This window comes from Mustelus asterias, chromosome 5 (genome assembly GCF_964213995.1).
Source record: "Mustelus asterias chromosome 5, sMusAst1.hap1.1, whole genome shotgun sequence".
Lineage (NCBI taxonomy): Eukaryota > Metazoa > Chordata > Chondrichthyes > Carcharhiniformes > Triakidae > Mustelus > Mustelus asterias.
The window spans coordinates 93,872,812-93,891,244 of NC_135805.1; the positions used below are offsets into that span (position 1 = coordinate 93,872,812).

General features: G+C 41.9%; 1 protein-coding gene across 2 annotated transcripts in view; it reads right to left on the reverse strand.

The window, feature by feature from the left end:
• Positions 1-18,433, reverse strand: part of LOC144493697 (uncharacterized) — an 85,967-nt gene that overhangs the window by 4,655 nt on the left and 62,879 nt on the right. Inside the window, exons 6-11 of one of the 2 annotated variants that reach the window (XM_078213054.1) lie at positions 18,292-18,366; positions 14,224-14,322; positions 10,837-10,952; positions 8,059-8,175; positions 6,178-6,291; positions 5,117-5,267 (exon numbers count right to left, since the gene is read on the reverse strand). In XM_078213054.1, the coding sequence (XP_078069180.1) occupies positions 5,117-5,267; positions 6,178-6,291; positions 8,059-8,175; positions 10,837-10,952; positions 14,224-14,322; positions 18,292-18,366 (672 nt within the window). The remainder of the gene's footprint in view (positions 1-5,116; positions 5,268-6,177; positions 6,292-8,058; positions 8,176-10,836; positions 10,953-14,223; positions 14,323-18,291; positions 18,367-18,433) is intronic. The other variant, XM_078213055.1, reaches the window with a different exon arrangement.

Below are 18,433 nucleotides of genomic sequence, written 5' to 3' on the forward strand. Positions count from 1 at the left end.
AATTTAACCAGCAGCCTCAAATAACAAACCGGCTACTAACCTATCTCATGAGCATTTTAAATAACACTGAAGGGCCCTTCATTATCTGACGTCCCATGAATTGTTGAGTGATTTTGTCACATGATGACTTAGGTGTTGGAATCGGCCATTATGGAGAAAAAGATTATAAAATGGATGCAGGATTCATTATTTTAAATAGGTTTGTATGCATCCTGGATGTCGACAAGAGCAATCTGATACAATAGGGATGGTGGTGCGCTTTCAGCAGCAAATGAGCACACTCTGCCTCTCAATTTGGATGCTCAGGCAGCTTTTTCATGACTGTAAAATAGGCATAATACTATTGGACTTTCAGGCCCTTGGACCAGATTTTAGCTCCTGATGGGAATTGGGCAGGCAGGGACAGTAGCAGAGAGCAAACCTTCTGGGTCCCCACAGTGCCAGATCTGGGAGATCTTCTGATAGAAATCAGCCTGGGTCTATTTCCCTGCCAAGTATGACAGAAGCAACCTTTACTTGAAGCAAGGGTCCTTTGACTTTAACTCAATAGGCTGTCGGCACCAGTTGTGTCTCCGCAACCAGTTTGTCCCCACTACTTTTAATTGTCTGCCTTGCTGACTGCAGCCCTCAAATATGTCTTGTTGAGGGTGAGGCATTGTATAGCACTACATATAAATTGTCTTTTATCTTTAAGGTAAAAGGTTGAATTTTCTTGGACATTGTACAAAATGGAGATCACATCCCAGGGGTGCTTTAAAACTGTCCTTGAACCAAACACATTCAAGCGACACTGATATTAACAGATGGAATTCTGTTTGTTTCCTTCAAACAAAGAGCATTTGATAATAATTGGCACACAAACTGGTTCAAACAAAGACAGGAATAAATGGCAGAGGATCAAATTCAATTTCTCAAATTAGCTGTCATGTGTTAGATTATTACAACCTCTGTTTCAAGGTATATAAAATTGAACTGACTAGTGCCCACCTAACATGTTCGAATCTATGAAAAAGGATGTGATAACTGGACAGTTAGCAAACAATAGCAGGATTAGGCACAGTCAACACAGATTTATGAAGGGGAAATCAAGTTGGACAAACCTGTTGGAGTTTTAAAAGGATGTAGCAGAATAGAAGTGGGGGGGAGGGGGGGGGGAGGAACCAGTGATTGTGGTGTATTTAGATTTTCAGAAGGCTTTCAATGAGGTCCCACACATAACGTTAGTAAACAAAATTAGAGCACATGGGATTTGAAGTAATATACTGGCATGGATTGAGAATTGGTTAATGGACAGAAAACAAAGAATAAATGGGTTATTCTTAGGTTGGCAGGCTATGACTAGTGGAGTGCAGCAAGGATCAATGTGTGGGCCCCAGCTATTCACAATCTATAATCAATGATTTAGATGTGAGGGACCAAATGAATTTTTTTATAACTTTACTGATGACACAAAACTAGTGGGAATAGGAGTTGTGAGAAGGATGCAAAGAGGCTTCAAGGGGATAATGACAGACTAAGTGAGTAGGCAAGAACATGGCAGATGGAACATAATGTGGAAAAACAACGTTATCAACTTTGGTAGGAAAAACAGAAATACAGAGTATTTCTTAAATGATGAGAAATTGGGAACTGTTGATGTCCAAAGGGAAACTAAGTGTCCTTGTTCATGAGTAACTAAAAGCAGTTGCAGCAAGCAATTCGGAAGGCAAACTGTATCTTAGTTTTTATTTCAAGAGTATTTGAATATAAAATTAAATAAGTCTTGCTGCAATTGTATAGAATCTTTTGAGACCACACGGGCACTGTTGCCTGCAGTATTGGTCTCCATATCCAAGGAAGGATAGATTTGCCATAGAGGGAGTGCAACAAAGGTTCACCAGACTGATTCTTAGGATGGTGGGATTCCCCTATGAGGAGAGATTAAGGAGACTGGACAAATTTAAACGAATCCGAGGTGATCTCATTGAAACACATAAAATTCTTACAGGGCTTGACAGGGTAGATGAAGGAAAGATGTTTTTGCTGGCTGGGGGTTCTAGAACCAGGGGACTCAGTCTCAGGATACTATAGGACTCCAAGGTGGAGGGATTTCTTCACTCAGAGGGTGGTGAATCTTGGGAATTCTCTGCCACAGAGGGCTGTGGAGGCTCAGACATTGGGTATGTTCAAGGCAAAGATCGATAGATTTCTAGATACTAAAGACATCAAGGGATATGGAGATATAGTGAGGGAAAATGGCATTAAGGGAGAAAATCAGCCATGATCTAGTTGAATGCTCCTATTTCCCAAGTTCCTATGAAGCATAATTGCAATCATTACTTCTACCATTGTTATTTATCTAGCAGTTATACTTATTTATCACACTAATGATGTGAGTGATATTTTTGAGGTACTCTGGGGGCTTCATTTGCGAAACACAATTTCCTGTACTTTACACAAGTTGTCCAAACCAAGGAATAGGCCAAGGCATGGGAAGAGCTCAAGACCTTGAGGAGATGGGGTTTGACAAAGGTCAATATTTGGTGCTGCAGGTAGCAGAGGATCAAATTTGAGAATTGGAGTTAAAAACCAAAGAAGAAAGGTTAAAATCTAGAGCAACAGTCCAATAGGAGGAAAAGTTGAGACCTGGAGTTCAGAACACTTTAAGACCAGAAATTTCAGGAGAAACTGAAGGAAAGGTATTTGACATTTCAAAAGGATAGGAAGAAAGGAAATGGAGGTGGAGTGGTGTTAAATCAATGGTGAGATTGTATAGTAGCGAGAAATGATCTTGGCTCAGGAGAGCAAGATGTAGAATCAGTTTGAGTGGAGATAAGAAACAGCAAGGGAAATAAGTTACAGGTGGGAGTATCTCATAGGACAACCAACAGTAGCCAAACTTTAGGGCAGAATATAAATCAAGAAATAATGTGGCCTTGTAGGAGAGTAACAGTAATGGGAACCATTTTAATCTTAATATAGATTGGACAAATTAAACTGGCAAATGCAGCCTTGAATTCAAGTTCATAGAGTGTATCTGGGACAGCTTCTTAAAACAATATATTGTGGAACCAACAAGGCAAAAGCTCATTTTAAACCTGAGAATGTATAATAAGGCAGGATTAATTAATAATCTCATAGCAAAAGATCCTCAAAGAAAGAGTGATCATAACATAAGAACATTTCATATTCAGTTTGAAGGTGAGAAACTTAGGTCTGAAACTAATGTTTGAAACTGAAACAAAGACAATTACAAAGGATGAGACTGGCGAATTAATAATGAGAAAACAGAAAAAGGCAGACTCTTTGAACAAATATTTTGCATCTGTCTTCACTTTATCATAGAATCCCTACAGTGTCGAAGGAGGCCACTCAGCCCATCGAGCCTGACAACAATCCCACCCAGGTCCTATTCCCGTAACCCCAAGAATTTATTCCGCTAATCCCCCAAAATTAAGGAGCAATTTAGCATGGCCAATCCATCTAACCTGCACATCTTTGGAGTGGGGGAGGAAACTGGAGCACCCGGAGGAAACCCACATAGACACGGGGAGAGTGTGCAAACTCCATACAGTGACCCAAGGCTGGAAATGAACCGGGTCCCTGGCTCTTGAGGCAGCAGTGCTAGCCACTGCGCCGCCCCTAGAAGATGGTAGAAAATCAAGGAGTAAAAGGTGGGGGGTAAACTTGAAACAATACTAATACTAGAGAAAACATATTAGAAAAACTAATGGGACCAAAGACAGGCCATCAGGTTCTCTGGACCTGATGGCCTATATCCTAGGGTCTCAAAAGAAGTGGCTGCAGAGACAGTAGATGGTTGCAAACTTCCAAAGCTCCCAAGATTCTGCAAAAGCCCCAGCAAATTGAAAAGTCACAAATGTTATACCTCTACTCAAGGAAGGAGGGAGACAGATAGCAAGGAACTATAGGCTAGTTAACCTAACACCGATCACTGGGAAATGCTGGAATCCATTAAGAAAGTAATAGCAGGAATAGAGAATGGGATTTTCCAGCCCCTCCCACTGGCAGGATCTTCTGGTCTCGCCGAAGTCAGCATCTCACGGCAGGTTCCCTGGTGGCGGGGCAGGAAGCCATGCAAAAGCTGATAGACTTCGGTGGGACAGGAAGATTCTGCCAGCGGCCAATGGCTGGCCGCATCAGGTGAGGGAAGACTCAGCCATAGAAAATCATAATACAATCAAGCTGAGTTATCAGGATTTAAGGAAGAGAAAATGTATTTGACAAATTTATTAAGAATTCTTTGAGTTCTAAGAGATAGGTGGGAGCTCAGAAGAGATTTGACAAAGATGTTATGGAATACCAGACAAGGGAAGTGTTAATGGTAGTGCTAGAAATTAAAGATGGTGGTGACAGCGGCATAAAGGTAGAGAGCTGAATGTGTTAATAGCAGAACAAGGGTCAGCGTTCGATAAGCAAAACTTGTTCTTGTGTTAAGTTTTGCTTTCACGGAGCGCCGACATTTGTTCTGTTATTAAGACATCCTGCTATCTTACCTTCATGCCAAATAAGAAAACCTGAAATTCTGCAAAGCAATAATATTCAAATGAATACACAAATGAGATGAAAATACATGAAGTATATTTTTTAAAAGAGTTTAATTCACATCCTGTGGATGTTTGTAAGTTTGTGGCTCAACTGTTGGTTTTGCATCTTATTGTTTATGAAAAACTGGAAAAGATATTCAGTTCCAGAAGAGAATGCAAGAAATAGGAGTAAAACATACGGCCCCCTCAAGCCTACTTTGCCATTCAATACGATCATGGCTGTTCTTGAGCTTCAACTCCACTCTACAGCCCACTCCCCATGTGTTCCGATTCTCCAAGAGACAAAAAATCTGTCTACCCAGCTTTAAATATAATCAACGATGGAGCATCCGCAACCGTCTAGAGCAGACAATTCCAAAGATTCACAACCATCTTAGTAAAGAAATTTCTCCTCATCTCATTCCTAAACAATTAACCCCTTGTTACGAGACTGCACCTCCATGTTCTAGATTCCTCAGCCAGGGAAACAATCTCTTAGTGTCTACTCTCTCAAGACCCTTGACAGTGTTGCACATTTCAATGAGGTCCCAGAAGAAAGTTTGTTTCTACTTTAAAATCACATGGCTTACTTTTACTGGATGATGTGCTGGCCCCTGTATTCCATGGTTCAGTAAAATCAATCTCTGTTAAACACTGTTCCACTCCAACTCCTGATCTTTCTAATAGCATTCCCTTTGGATCCTCATCCATCTGAATCTTCTTTTGAGAATCATCTCTGAGCTTCCATGTAAAAAAGAAAAAAATGGTGATACATCTTAAAGCAACAACTTGCATAGTTAAGTTAATAATACTGCAAAGTACTTTGCAGTATTATTATCCAGCAAAGTTTGACACCAAGGCATACATTGAGGCAGGTTGCCTGCTCACAGAGGTATGCTTTAATGAGTATCTTAAAGGAGAGAGGTAGAGGCATGTAGAAGCATAGGGAGGAAATTCCAGAATTTAGGAACCACTCAGTTGAAAGCACCACTGTCAATGATGAGGCAATAGACATTGTATTGTACAAGAGAACAGAATTGTAGGATAGCAGAGATCTCGGAGGTGGGGGTATATTGGGTTGGAAGTAGCAGCAACAGAGAGAGAAGGGGTGACAGTGTGATTTGAACAGAAGGATGACAGATTTGAACTGAAGGACTTGCTGGACTGCAAGACAATGCAGCTTAGCAGGCACAGGGGTAATGGATGAGTGGGACTGATGAAAGCTAGACCATGGTCATCAAAATTTTGGATGAGTTGACGTTTATGGAGAGAGAAAGGTGAGATGCTGGCCAGGAGAGCTGATGGACTGATGAAGAGGTGGAGATGATTGATATTATGGAGGTGCAAGTGGGCAGTCTTGGTGACGGAGAGGATATGGGTTTGGAAGTGCACCTTAGGTCAACTAGGACACCAAAGTTGTGGTCAGTTTGATTCAGCCTCAGACAGTGGTTAGGGAGGGTGATGGAATTGGTGTCTAGGGAAGGGAGTTTGGTATGAGGAATGAAGACAATAGCTTCCACAATATTTAACTAAGGACATTCCTGCTCATCCAATACTGGTTGTCGGACAAAGAAGCAACGATTTTAATCGAATGTAAAAATTTCCTTGACCGTCATGTGAAAGATCCACATATATAAACATGATACCATACCTTATTTATTGCTGAACCCGTTAAAATGTAATGGACCTCAGAAGAGCTGGTTATAACCGAATGTGTTTTTCCAAGTTCAGTTTGTGATTTAGTATTGGGTTTTTCCAGTGATACCTAGAGTTAAAAGGTCAATACAGGTTTTTGTTTTATTTAACTTTTATTGAATTAATAATTGAAGATATGTGTCAAAATAAGGACAGCCTTTAGAACATTTAAATCATATTTTGTTATCTCTTTTGTTATCATTTTTCTATCACCTATTTCTGTAAAATAATGTCAATAATAACTCCACTTATTATGTGTAGATAATCACGATGTTTTCATGTTCTTACTAACTAACTCTTTGAGCATGGACTTGTAAATCAGTGGGGAAATGAGAATTGCTACACGGAGCAAGTTGTCACGATCTGAATGCATTGCCTGAAAGGGCGACAGAGGGAGTCAATACTAACTTTCAAAAAGGAACTGGATATGCACTTAATAAAGAAAAACTTTCAGGGCTATGGAGAAAACAGCAAGAGACTTGAAACTAATTGGATGTCTCTTTCAAAGAGTCAGCATACACATGATGGGCCAAATGGCCTCTTATATGATCCTATGTTAACCGCTTTACATCTAAGGCTTGTAGGGAAGATGCTGAAGCTCGGATGAGACTGACTTTTAACTGTAAAAAACAATGTCATCGGTGGATAGAAGGAGAAAGCTGGATGCTTGAACAGTGAGCGGAATCTTGTTGAGGTGCCAGCTGGAGGTTCTGTTTTTGGGAAAGCCCACAAACTACAAACCAATGAGTCAGTGGTGAAGCCACCTCCTAGCATCATAACCCCGGGAGCAGAATACTTGTCTAGCCAGAGCTGCAAATCAATTAGAGACTTACATCTTTTGTGCTCAGCAGGGCCACATGGCAGGCCTTAGCTGCTGCTGGAAAGACAGGTACTGGAGCCCCAGGATTGCAGAGTGACCCATGCCACAGATGATGTAAAGGGGCAGCTGTCAGCAGCCCCACCCCACACCACTTCACACAGTCCAGTCCCTCAATCAGGCACCGAGTACCTTTGATCGAGGGACCTTGAGATAATTTCACTGAAATACTTCAATAGTATACTCTAAAATGATGGTAAAGTCCCCAGTGAAGTATAGGCTGTTGTAGGCCTCAGAAACACCAGAGACAAGCAAGTCTTGCTCTTAACGAAGGGAGGACAGTCTGGTCAAAAAGCTCCCATCCCGCCAGCCGTGGGAATTATCGTGGGTGAAACAGGAAATTCGGCGGACTATTTAAATGTCCATTGAACTTGGGTGGGAAGTTTTGGTCTTGGAGTGAGCTCGGCCAGAAAATCCTGTCCTCTGGATCAAAGAATTCTCAATGTGAAGGTGTTCCACCGAAATTCTTAATTAGATTTGCTGGTGACTATTGTATATTTATGACAGTTCTTGATCCATTTGAAAGCTAATACATATGTAGATTGTTTTATAATGATATTTACATGATACATTACCACATTGCCAATAAAAATGTTTATATGATTGGTTTTGCAAATTATTCTATTGATTCCCCATTGCCAAACAGAAGACACTGACTCAGAACAAAAAGAAGAAAATTATTACATTGTTCAGCACTATTCTTCGTCATTTAAATGAGCTGAAAATTCATCCATAAAATTAAAAGTATAAAGTCTTGCTCAGTCCATTCCCTCTCTTCATTTACATGGTGCCTTTAAGCATTTTGCTTCGTTAAAGGAGGTAAATAAGTGCATCGTGATTAATATAACAAAGAACACGATGTTTCTCAAATTCTCAAAAATCTGCTTCATTTCTTACTTTATTAAAGGCTGGTCAAACTAAAGTTATTGTGCTTTTAAGGGTTTTACGAACTGCACGTACCTCTTCGCCTCCAACAGAATCCTCAGTTTGCTTGCCCTTCTTCTTTTTCTTCTTTCGTTTTGACTTCCCACTGCCCGCAGAGTTCACCTGAGATTTTTCTTCCTCCTCGTCGGACAACTAGGCAATGAAAAAAAAAAATGGCAACCCAGGGAAGTCACTGGATTTCCTTTTTTTAAAGAAATCGCTCTTCTCTAACCTACATTAGGTTTATGGGCTCAGATTTGTCTTGTCCAAAATGGCATCCATATCCCGGGTCTGCAAGTCCTACCCCCATTTCTGACAGTTCCTATTTTCACTGGGAGGGATGTAGTTCACACACGGGGGAATCTGGACACGACAGGGTCAGTTGAACTCAGTGCAGAGTTCAAACAGACCCTATTTTTGCTGGGGATGGATCCGTTTCCCTGCAGTATGTGGATTAATATTTTTAAGAGCAAACACGAATGCTCATGATAAGATCAGTGGAACAGTCAAACTGTCAAGTCATTTAAATCCCCTACTCTTTAAATTCAGGGGGAAAAGCCTGCCTGTGTGACTGAGTTGAAAAAAACATTGGTGCTTTCAGTTTCAATAGCTGTTTGCTGACATACCCTCATGTCCTATCATTATGATATTATTACTGTTTTACTGCTTACACAACCTATTATTAGTGTAGGGACTGTAAGTTCACAATTGACTGACAGCTCCAAGAGTTATGAAGAGATTAGCTATCTTTGATATGTGGCTATGAATACAAAATTTAAAGTTTATTTATTAGTCACAAGTAAGGCTTGTGCAATGAAGTTACTGTGGAATTCCCCTGGTCACCACATTCTGGCGCCTGTTCGGGTCAATGCACCTAACCAGCACGTCTTTCAGACTGTGGGAGAAAACCGGAGCACCCGGAGGAAACCACACAAACATGGGGAGAACGTGCAGACTCTGCACAGACAGTGACCCAAGCCAAGAATCGAACCCGGGTCCCTGGCACTGTGAGGCAGCAGTGCTAATCACTGTGCCACCGTGCTACAAGGGATTAAGTACGGGAGAGTATCTGAATGTATTGAATGAGTTTTTACAAATAAGTGCTTTTTATACATAGCAAAGTAACAGATTCTTGGAACTTTATTTTATTTTATTTCAGCATGACTCCTGTGGTCTGCCTAAGGTGGATACTGGGTGAATTGGCTGAGGTGGTGGGTGGGGAGCGCATGGGTTGGCATAAGTACTATAATGTGCCATAGGGATGTGTTGGGGTGGAGGGGGTCATATATTGGCATGAGTTTACACTAAGTTGGAAGGTGCCATGGGAATGAGTGGGAGAGCATAGAGATTATAGAAGTTATATGGGGCAATGGGAGATGGGTATAGGGGATTAGCTTATTATGGAGGCTCTAAGGGGTCATCTGGGGTGGGGGGACACATGGGTTGGCATGAGTTGAAATGGAGTGTGCCTGGGTGAAGGCCAGAGGGCCTAATATTCAACCACAAAACTTGGACAAAGAACCAGAGCACTGAAGTGGGTCTTTTAAACAGCCCACCTCGACAGATTCTGGCAAGGTGGGTGTGGCAAGCGGAGAAGTTTTCCAACTCTGCACACCCACCTCAGGAGTGAAAATCAGGATCATGTTATGTTAAAGATCCTAAAGCTATGGACTAGGTTGGCATGTCAGCTCGGCACCGAGGGAGTGCTGCACTGTCAGGGGTACCACCTGCAGATAAGATGTTAAACACCTCCGGATAAGATGTCTGACATCTCAGTTGGATGTAAAATATATCATGGCATATGTCTTTGAAGAGCAAGGGAGTTCTGTCAATGTCAGTGTCTATCCCTGAACCAACACTAATAAAATAGAGGGTTTAAATCTTGACAGGTGTGGACTACATTGGTAGGTTAGTTTGGTGGTTGAGGATAGTTTGTGTCAGAAAACCTGCAAGTTTGTGCTTCCTGTTGTGTATGTTGCTTTGACTTGGTTTCCACTCAAGCACTCTGGAGCAGGTCAGAGGTGCAGGTAAATCACCTGCTGCTGCAAGTGACAGCGTTGGGGAGTGGGGAGGGGTTATAATCCTCAAATAGGGGGTGTATGATGGAGGTGATGCTGGGTTTCCCCGAGAACTGAGAGTTCCTGGCGAGCAGAATTAAATAGGCAAAGCAAGTTAAATCAGAGGTTTCCCGCCTCATTAAAATATTTACTTCACCAACTTGCCTCCGACAAACCCTATGGTTGCCTGTCTTTGTCCCACCTCAAAGTTGGAAGTTGGCAGGTGGGGGGGTTGGGGGTTGCAAGTTGTAATTCAATTCGGGTTATATCTGGTCATTTAGCTTGTGTTTGTGGGACCTTGCTGTGCATCAATAGGCAGTCATATTCCTCTACATTACAACAGTGATGAAACTTCAAAGATACTTGATTGGTTCTGAAGGGCATTGGGATTCCTGTGGTCACAAAAGCAAGTATGCAATTGCAAACGCATTCCTTAAATATGTGCTGATGTGGTCAATGCAAATTCCAGAGCTGTACTTTCACAGCAACCAAGATTAAATATGGCTTTAAAAGGTTAGTTCATACATCTTACAGAAAACCACACTAGTTAAATATTTTTTGAAACCTTAATCTAAACTCGGCTATGCATATTTCAGCCATGCAGTTGATATACAGCATTGCACAACTGGCTTCCAGAGTTAAAATTGCATTGGAACACAAATCAAGAGAGTTACTCATGAGCTTTATTGTAGGGCATTAAGGAGTCCTGAATCGTTTCATCAGCAATACTGACTGGGTAGTACCTTTTCATTATTACCTTCAGCTTTTCTTTTCCTACTTCCTGGGTTATTAAAGATTCCTCTCCTGTCCAGTTGCCCCATTCCTCTGTTGGTGGGTTCCAATCTGAGTTCAGGTCAATGGCAAAGGGGTCATCTGTAAAACAAATACCATTTTAAGATATTCACCATTGTTCTACAACCAAATATAAAAATGATCTGAAAATATTGGAAACACGGCACATGGACTGCAGCGATTGAAGAAGGCGGCTCACCACCACCTTCTCAAGGGCAACCAGGGATGGGCAATAAATGCTGGCCAGCCAGCGGTGCCCATTTCCCACGAATGAAAAAAGTGTCAATTTCAGGAAGTAACAATTCCACCAACATTAAAACTAAGCACCTTCAATGTTATGAAAGGAAAAGGAGAGGGGGTGCAGAATGTGGTGTTACAGTCATAGCTAGGGTGTAGAGAAAGATCAACTTAATAGGTCGAGCAGTGCCAGGGGGCCAAGGTGGCAATGCCCATGGAGCACACCCCTGGCACCCGATCCTCTGGGGAGGGGGGGGGGGCTCCCCTCCCCTCTCTTCTCCCCCTCTCCAGTGGGGTTGGGCCGCCAGCTCCCGTTAGTGAGGAGCTACACTAAGCCCTGCTGTAGTGAATCACTCCTGGCAGGGCGGGGTGAGGGGGAGGCTAGCAGGCCAAGAGATTCCAGTCCTGGGCCCGCTAATCATAGTAACAACTGATTCAAATCCTCATTAACATAAATTATTCAGCTCTGTGCCGATTTCTGGCGTGGAGCTGACAGCGCCGGAAATCTGGCTGCTGAAGATGCGTGGAGGCTGTTTTGCGAGCTCCCTGCTGGATGCCACGGCCCGATGCGCTACAAAAGCAGCACAGCAGGGTGGGAGAATCGCCACTGACCTTTTTTTATTCAGTAGGTGGTGGCTATCTGAATGGACTGCTTGGGGAAGTAAACGAGGCCTAAACTTTTACCACTTTTCAGGTTATATTTGGGTGGGCCTTTGAGATCTCTTAATATTCCCTGTTCTGGAACCCGTGTAGGAAAATGGGGACAACCCACCTTTAGTGGTAGTTGTTGTTGGAGCAGATTCGTTGGGCTGAATATTGTAGGTTGAAATAAAGGATAAGAATTCAACATTATGCTTGTAAATAGAAATGTATTGGACCCATTCCTATTCAAAGCAGCTGCTTTATTGTCAGACTGCAACTAGCCCATTTTTAAGTCAAAACAAGTGGTAATGAAGTAAAACCTTCATAAATGACCTAAATCAATGATGCAATTTTTGTTTGATGGCCAAAGCACATTGCTACAATTTTGTAGTGTAGCGTATTGTATAGATCAGGAAATGTTTAGTGCCATACAGCATCCTGTGATTATGAGGTTACAATTTCATCAGGAAATCTAGTTTAAAGTGACAGATTTATTATTTGCTCCCCAAGGTGCAGAGTGCCATTTTGGGCAAGGTGGGGGGGGGAGGGGGGAGGTTGGATGGTTAATGGATCACCTTTCTATTTTTTAAGTGCTGAGTTCAACACAGCAGTCACGTACACAATTAAGCTTCTTCTTCCCTTCTAACAATGCGCCTTTTCCCATGTGATGGTAAAGCAGCCCTCCAGAACTTTTTTTCACTGCTCAGTCACACTACTGATTTCTCTGAATGAGGCTGGTAGCTTGTGCTATATTGTGACCTATTCAGTGCTGTGAACTTCCATCCTCTAGAAACTCAATGACAACTGCCCAAAACAATTTGCAGTAGTGCCATCACTAATGGCAGAAATGTCAATGATGGCCTTGGGCCTGGGTGGAAAGATTTGGAGGTAATTTTCATTTTGAGTGTAGCTGGAAAACTGTTTGCAATGGATTGGCCATCTGCGATACTTATCTTCCGTTCCAGTGACTCCCACACCTGCTAAATGTCTGTTCATTTTGACTGGTAAGTAAAGGGTTTACATAAGTGTAAAGGAGACGGTGCATCAAGGATTCCAAGTCGATCGAAATAGAAATACCCTCCTATAGTGTGATTTAGGTTGTGACTGAATGAAGAGTCAATATTTACTAATTTTGATTCAATATAAAAATGTCAGCTTTTATTTCACCTGTATTGCATCTTACACCACCCTGGGCAAACAGGGAAATGCCATTTAACTGGCATAACTTGAATTGACTTTTCTTCTGGCTTTTCTCCCTCTATGTGAAAAAGCACCCAGTCTCTGCATGGCAATGCTCCATGACCAAAACTATTACCTTACTAGGCAAGGTAACCTCATTGTGCTACAAAAATGTTTGTGAAAATCTTTGACTATCTGATGCCATTCATGAGTTTATTAAATAAGAATTTCTAATGGTCTACCATACAGTTAGTGTCTACAATTAGTTAAATGTCTGTTGATGGCGGGTTCGTAATATTACTTAATATTAAATGTCATCTAAATCAATGTTATCTAAACCTTGAGGAAAATTCTTTATTAAATTCCCCCAAAAATTCAAATAAAACATATTTATGTTATTCATCCAAACAGCGAGGGGCCAAATTCCAGCACCCTCCCACCATTATTCCAGCAAGTGACTTGTGGAGGGACCAAATATTAGGCTTGAGATTGAGATAGGTCAAGTCATGGCATTCCCCTGCAGTTTCCCTGGGACCCTGTGGGGCCAGATGCTGTCAATCTCCCTTGTGCTAAGCTCTTACTGAAAGTGCATGACTCTATAATTGTATACATCTTACAAGGGAAAATAGTGGGTGTGTGACATCAACTTTGGGTTTCAAGAGCATGAGGATTGTAGCAGGAAGTGAAGGCTGAAAAGAGGCTGGCTGTAAGTTTCAGTTTTAGGGTCCTCAGAAAAGATTGAGTTGAGAGAAAAATTGCATAATCTGTCTCAATTTCAGTTCATGAGGGTGCAGTGAAGCAGGAAGGCAAATCTGCTTGAATACCTTTCATGGCAGAACTCAGGAACGACTGTTTGGAGGCGCACAAGCCGTAATAAAACAAAGAAAAGATTTCAACAAGGACGCAGGCAGTTCATGACTGTGAGACCGGCACCTCCATCTTCTGTTTTTACTTCACCCCTTCCTGTGAGTCAATAACCCAATCACAAGATTTGCTGAGAGCAACTGTTGAAAATCCAAAGCATTCAATTCAAATTTGAGTGTTGGCCTATGAACCTGGTAACAAATAATTTGCAAACTTGGATATTCTCAGACCAACTAAAATATTTGCTTTCAACAGTGTCCATGGAAACAGGTAGGCACTTTGTTTGATTGCCTTATAATATGCAATGTAAGCTACTGTACTTACCAATATGTAAAAGTTGTTAACTCCTTTACTGACTATATTTGGACTCTAACCATGCAATAAATTTATAGTGAGAAAAGTAAGTGTTTAAATAATGAGGCATCCTTACCTAGTCCAAGCCATGCTTCATCAATTGTATGAGATGTCAGTGAGGCACTCAAGTAACATCTCGAAGGACTATCTTGAGATGAAGTACTGTCCTGGGTAACTGAAGGCAAAAAGAACATTTTTCCTCAAATCAATCCATGATGTCCTTAAAACTCAAGTGATAAGCTTGTAATCTAACTATGTAATTATGACATATCCATATGCTAATTTATATACTTCACAGATACAGTGTGACAGCTTACTAAGAAATGGCAGTGAGAGAAATTGTTTTGCATTACAGCATCCCTATACTCCTGTCGATATAACCTCCATTGAAAATTAACATTTTAGTTTCATTGTCATTTTAATTACTTACCTAACAAGATAACATTGGAGCACATCATGTGGAACCATGTAATATTATATACAAGGGAAGAAATTACAAGAATCATAAGACTGAAATTGCAACATATCAGCTGAGGAATTGAACCAGAACCTCTAGTTTTCTGCCTCATTGATAAATTCTACCAGAATTGCACTGGCTTCCTTTCTAAATCTTCACAGCAAGCGCTACGACTTTTACAAAACTGCGACATGAAGCACATAAAAGCACACACAATCTTGCATGTCTTGAAAGTCATTGTCAGGAGGATGTATTATAAATCTTTCCCTTTCGCTTCATTTGGATTCCTCCCAAGATGCAGAGGTCAGACAAAGTTGTGCCAGATACTTTGCAGCATATTGTGCTCAACATTTTATCTGCCCACGGCACCAGTTCAGATTCCCACAGCCTGGAAAATGCAGTACATTTGAAGCAGGAGCACTGGGTAAGTCAGAACGTACCAATTGGCCTCTGGGTGGGAGGGCATTCCACCAAAACACCACCTTCATCAATTTACAGCATACCTGCCTCTCAGTCTGTCCCTAGAGGCCAGTAAACTCCAGCCCTATGTGCGCATTTGGGGTTAAAATGAAGAGTCTTGATGGCTACACGGATGCTGTCCAAAATGGCATGGGACTTATCTGACAGCCTGTATGTGGTAAAATTTTGCACCCTCCATCATGACCATATTCTTTCCAGTGGGAAAGTGATCAGGGTGCCTACCTTGTCAAGCTTGATGCAAATCACCTGCTTCATACAGGAATGAATTGTAAACTGGCTTATCTGGCAGACACCCTCTGCAATGGCCTGGAAAAATCCAAGATTAGCACTGTAGTGATCAATGCAGCTGAACAAATAATCATCCTAGTCCAGAAATCAGCCTGCAGCAGCAGGCATAGTTTGGCCACTTGCCTCTTCAGTGAAGCACAGACACTGAAGAAAGGTGTCCTGTGGCTTACCCAGGTATGGGTGATTTGGTCTATAACTTCGATAGTTATGGAAGGGAACATATTCCTTGAAGTTATTTTAGGTCTGAAGAAAATGTGTCCTTTGAATTGGTCCTGCTCACCCAATTCAGGAAACAATAAGAGAGATTTCCATCCCCCAACTTCATTAGCCACAACCTGTATGGAACAATAATTAGAAAATCTGACTCATCAAACTCAAACCTTCCACAAGGAATTAAAAACGTAGGAGAAATTAAAGTGTGCAAGATGTTCAACACACATGCAGAAAAATTTGCACTGCAAAAAAAAAAATCCCTGGACTTTATCCAACGAAACTACAGCAACCTTGGTTTATGTGATACTCCAAAGCTGATCAGGCCTAATTTTCTGGCAATGAACAATAGGGCCATATCGGTTTACAATCTAAAAAAAACTATTTGGTCAGTTGTGCTTGTGCCAGTTCCTTGCTGAAGCAATTGAAAACTAAACCCAAACTCTCACCATAACTCCTCTGCCAGTTTTTCGCCTGTTCTTTCTTCAAAGGATGCAATGGCCTTTGCCTCAACTTCTTCCTGCAGCTGAACATTCAACATTATAATGACCCTCCATGTAATTGCTCTCTTCAATTTCTTACAGACAACTTATAAACTTTTATCCCCTTGAAATAATCCTTTCCTTTTCATTCACATCAATTAAATCTCCTCTTTGCTTTCTCTCTTCTCATGGAAATAGTTCCAGTGTTTCAGGTCTTCATAATTATAGTTTTTCATCCCTGGTATCATCCTGGTGAACTGCATATTCCTTATGACTTTACTGACTTTTCTGTGATGGATCACCCAAAACTGGACAAAGTACTTCAACAGTGACCCAAAAAAATGTCTGGACAAATTATTTATTTATTCTGTAATCATGTCCCTTCTTTATAAATAATGCAGGAAGACAGCAATGAAGAAAAAACACTGTCACTTACTCTCACACTTGTAGTAACCAGGTCAGGTACTTCAGCGACTAACTCAAAGGAGAGATCTGCATGTGTTGAAACTCTTGAGCACTACAGGCGTACAGCCAGGAACATGGGTAACTTGTCAGAGGACAAGGTTGCTCACAGATTCTGCAGCAGAGGATTCTGATGACCACTTCAAATGGGACAGGGAACAGGAAAAGGCTAATGGTAATGCACGCAGGACTGCCAGAAAGACTCTGCAATGTCAAGGAGGGGTTTGGCAGCAATTTGACACCGAGCTTTGCCCAGACCTTGGTGCCCATCCTTTCCAATGCAGTACCAGCAGAAGCCATTCAATTTCTGGATGCTGCAGTGGAAGCTCAGACTTCTGTAAAGCAAGGTCAGCTTGCAGCTATGGAAACTCCGACTGTTCTCATTCAAGCTCAGTATGCTTCCACGCAAGCTCAGAGTGATGCCATAATCATATTAAAAGGGGCTTTCAGGGTAACACAGCAAACTGGCAACCTGTCCTCTAAAAGATTAGGAATGCTAATGTGCCATCCAAGGAGAGTGGCAGTGTCTCTGTGAAGCACTTACTTACCTGTCCTCTCTCAGGAAGACAGCTATCATCTTCCAGTCACTGCCACTCTGCCACTTGCACTGCTGTTCCCATCAGCCAGTCAGCCCAGACTGCTGCCAAAATGGTGCAGTCTGAAGTCAGGCCTGCCTGCTCTGCCATTCAATATGATCATCATTGATCTTGTGCCTCAACTTCGTTTTCTCGTCCTTTCCCCACATCCCTTGATTCTCTCAATGACCAAACATTGGTCTATCTCACCCTCCTAGCTTCTTGTTTTCTAGGTCCAGAGCTGCCGGAGGTCATCCACCAAGACCATCTGCAGTCTCCCTCAATGAAAGTCAGCAGCTGCCTACCAGCCAAGCTGCAGTCACAGAGGTTACATTGCATAGGAGCATGAGGCCAGGCAAAGACACACTGAACACAAGCATAAAGGTAATGCATACACTTAATTAGTTAGCATTTGTACAGAATATGGCATGTTTTGATGTTTAAGTCTGGTTTAAAATGTTTATTTCAAATGGCATTTATTGTTGCATCGTGGCTAAGTGCACAGGATGATCAGTAACAGAAGGAAGGTAAGATGTGAATCTGCTGTGAATGAGGAAGTAGGGTTGCATTTATCGCTATAATTGGATGAGTTCTTCATGGTCAGTTCAGGGTGCTGTTGGTTGTCTTCTCTCTTCCTTCTTCTATTCCTCAGCTGGCCACCAGATAGCTGGTGTTAAGAGCTTGCCATCATGCTGGCAAGGTTAGACACCATGCCACGAACCACGACACATCTTGACACCCACCAATACTCCTCCAGTTCAAGCAGCACTGTTCCCCATGATCAAATCTATCTCATTTCATGGGCAGCATGGCTTTCATGTGTGCATGCCGCCCATGTGTGTGCAAATGGCACATCACAGTCATGAGCTCAAACAACAGCTAATGTCGCCCAGTAGCCACCTTGCCAGCAACGCTTGCACCCATGAAAGAATAAAGAAAAATTCCTCAACTGTATTAGTGTTCTCTGATTTACTGGCTATCGTAAGAAGTCTCACACCAAGTTAAAGTCAGGTTTAATTGGTAGCACAAGCCACAAGCTTTCGGAGCACTGCCCCTTCATCAGGTGAGTGGGAGTTTACTGGCCACCACTCAGCATCCTCTATTTATAATGCAATTCAAAATACAGCTCACTGCTGGCAATGTAATGAACTGAAAGTTGTGTTAAAAACAGAGAATTCTCTCGTACTTACTTGCTTCAGGAGGATCAGGAAATGCTCCAAAGGTCACAGGAGGGTTTCTAACACCTGCCTTGTTGTCCCACGTTCCTAAACACAAATCAGCAAGATCAATTCATGACAAAGTAACAAAACAGTTGCTTCTCAAATCAACCGG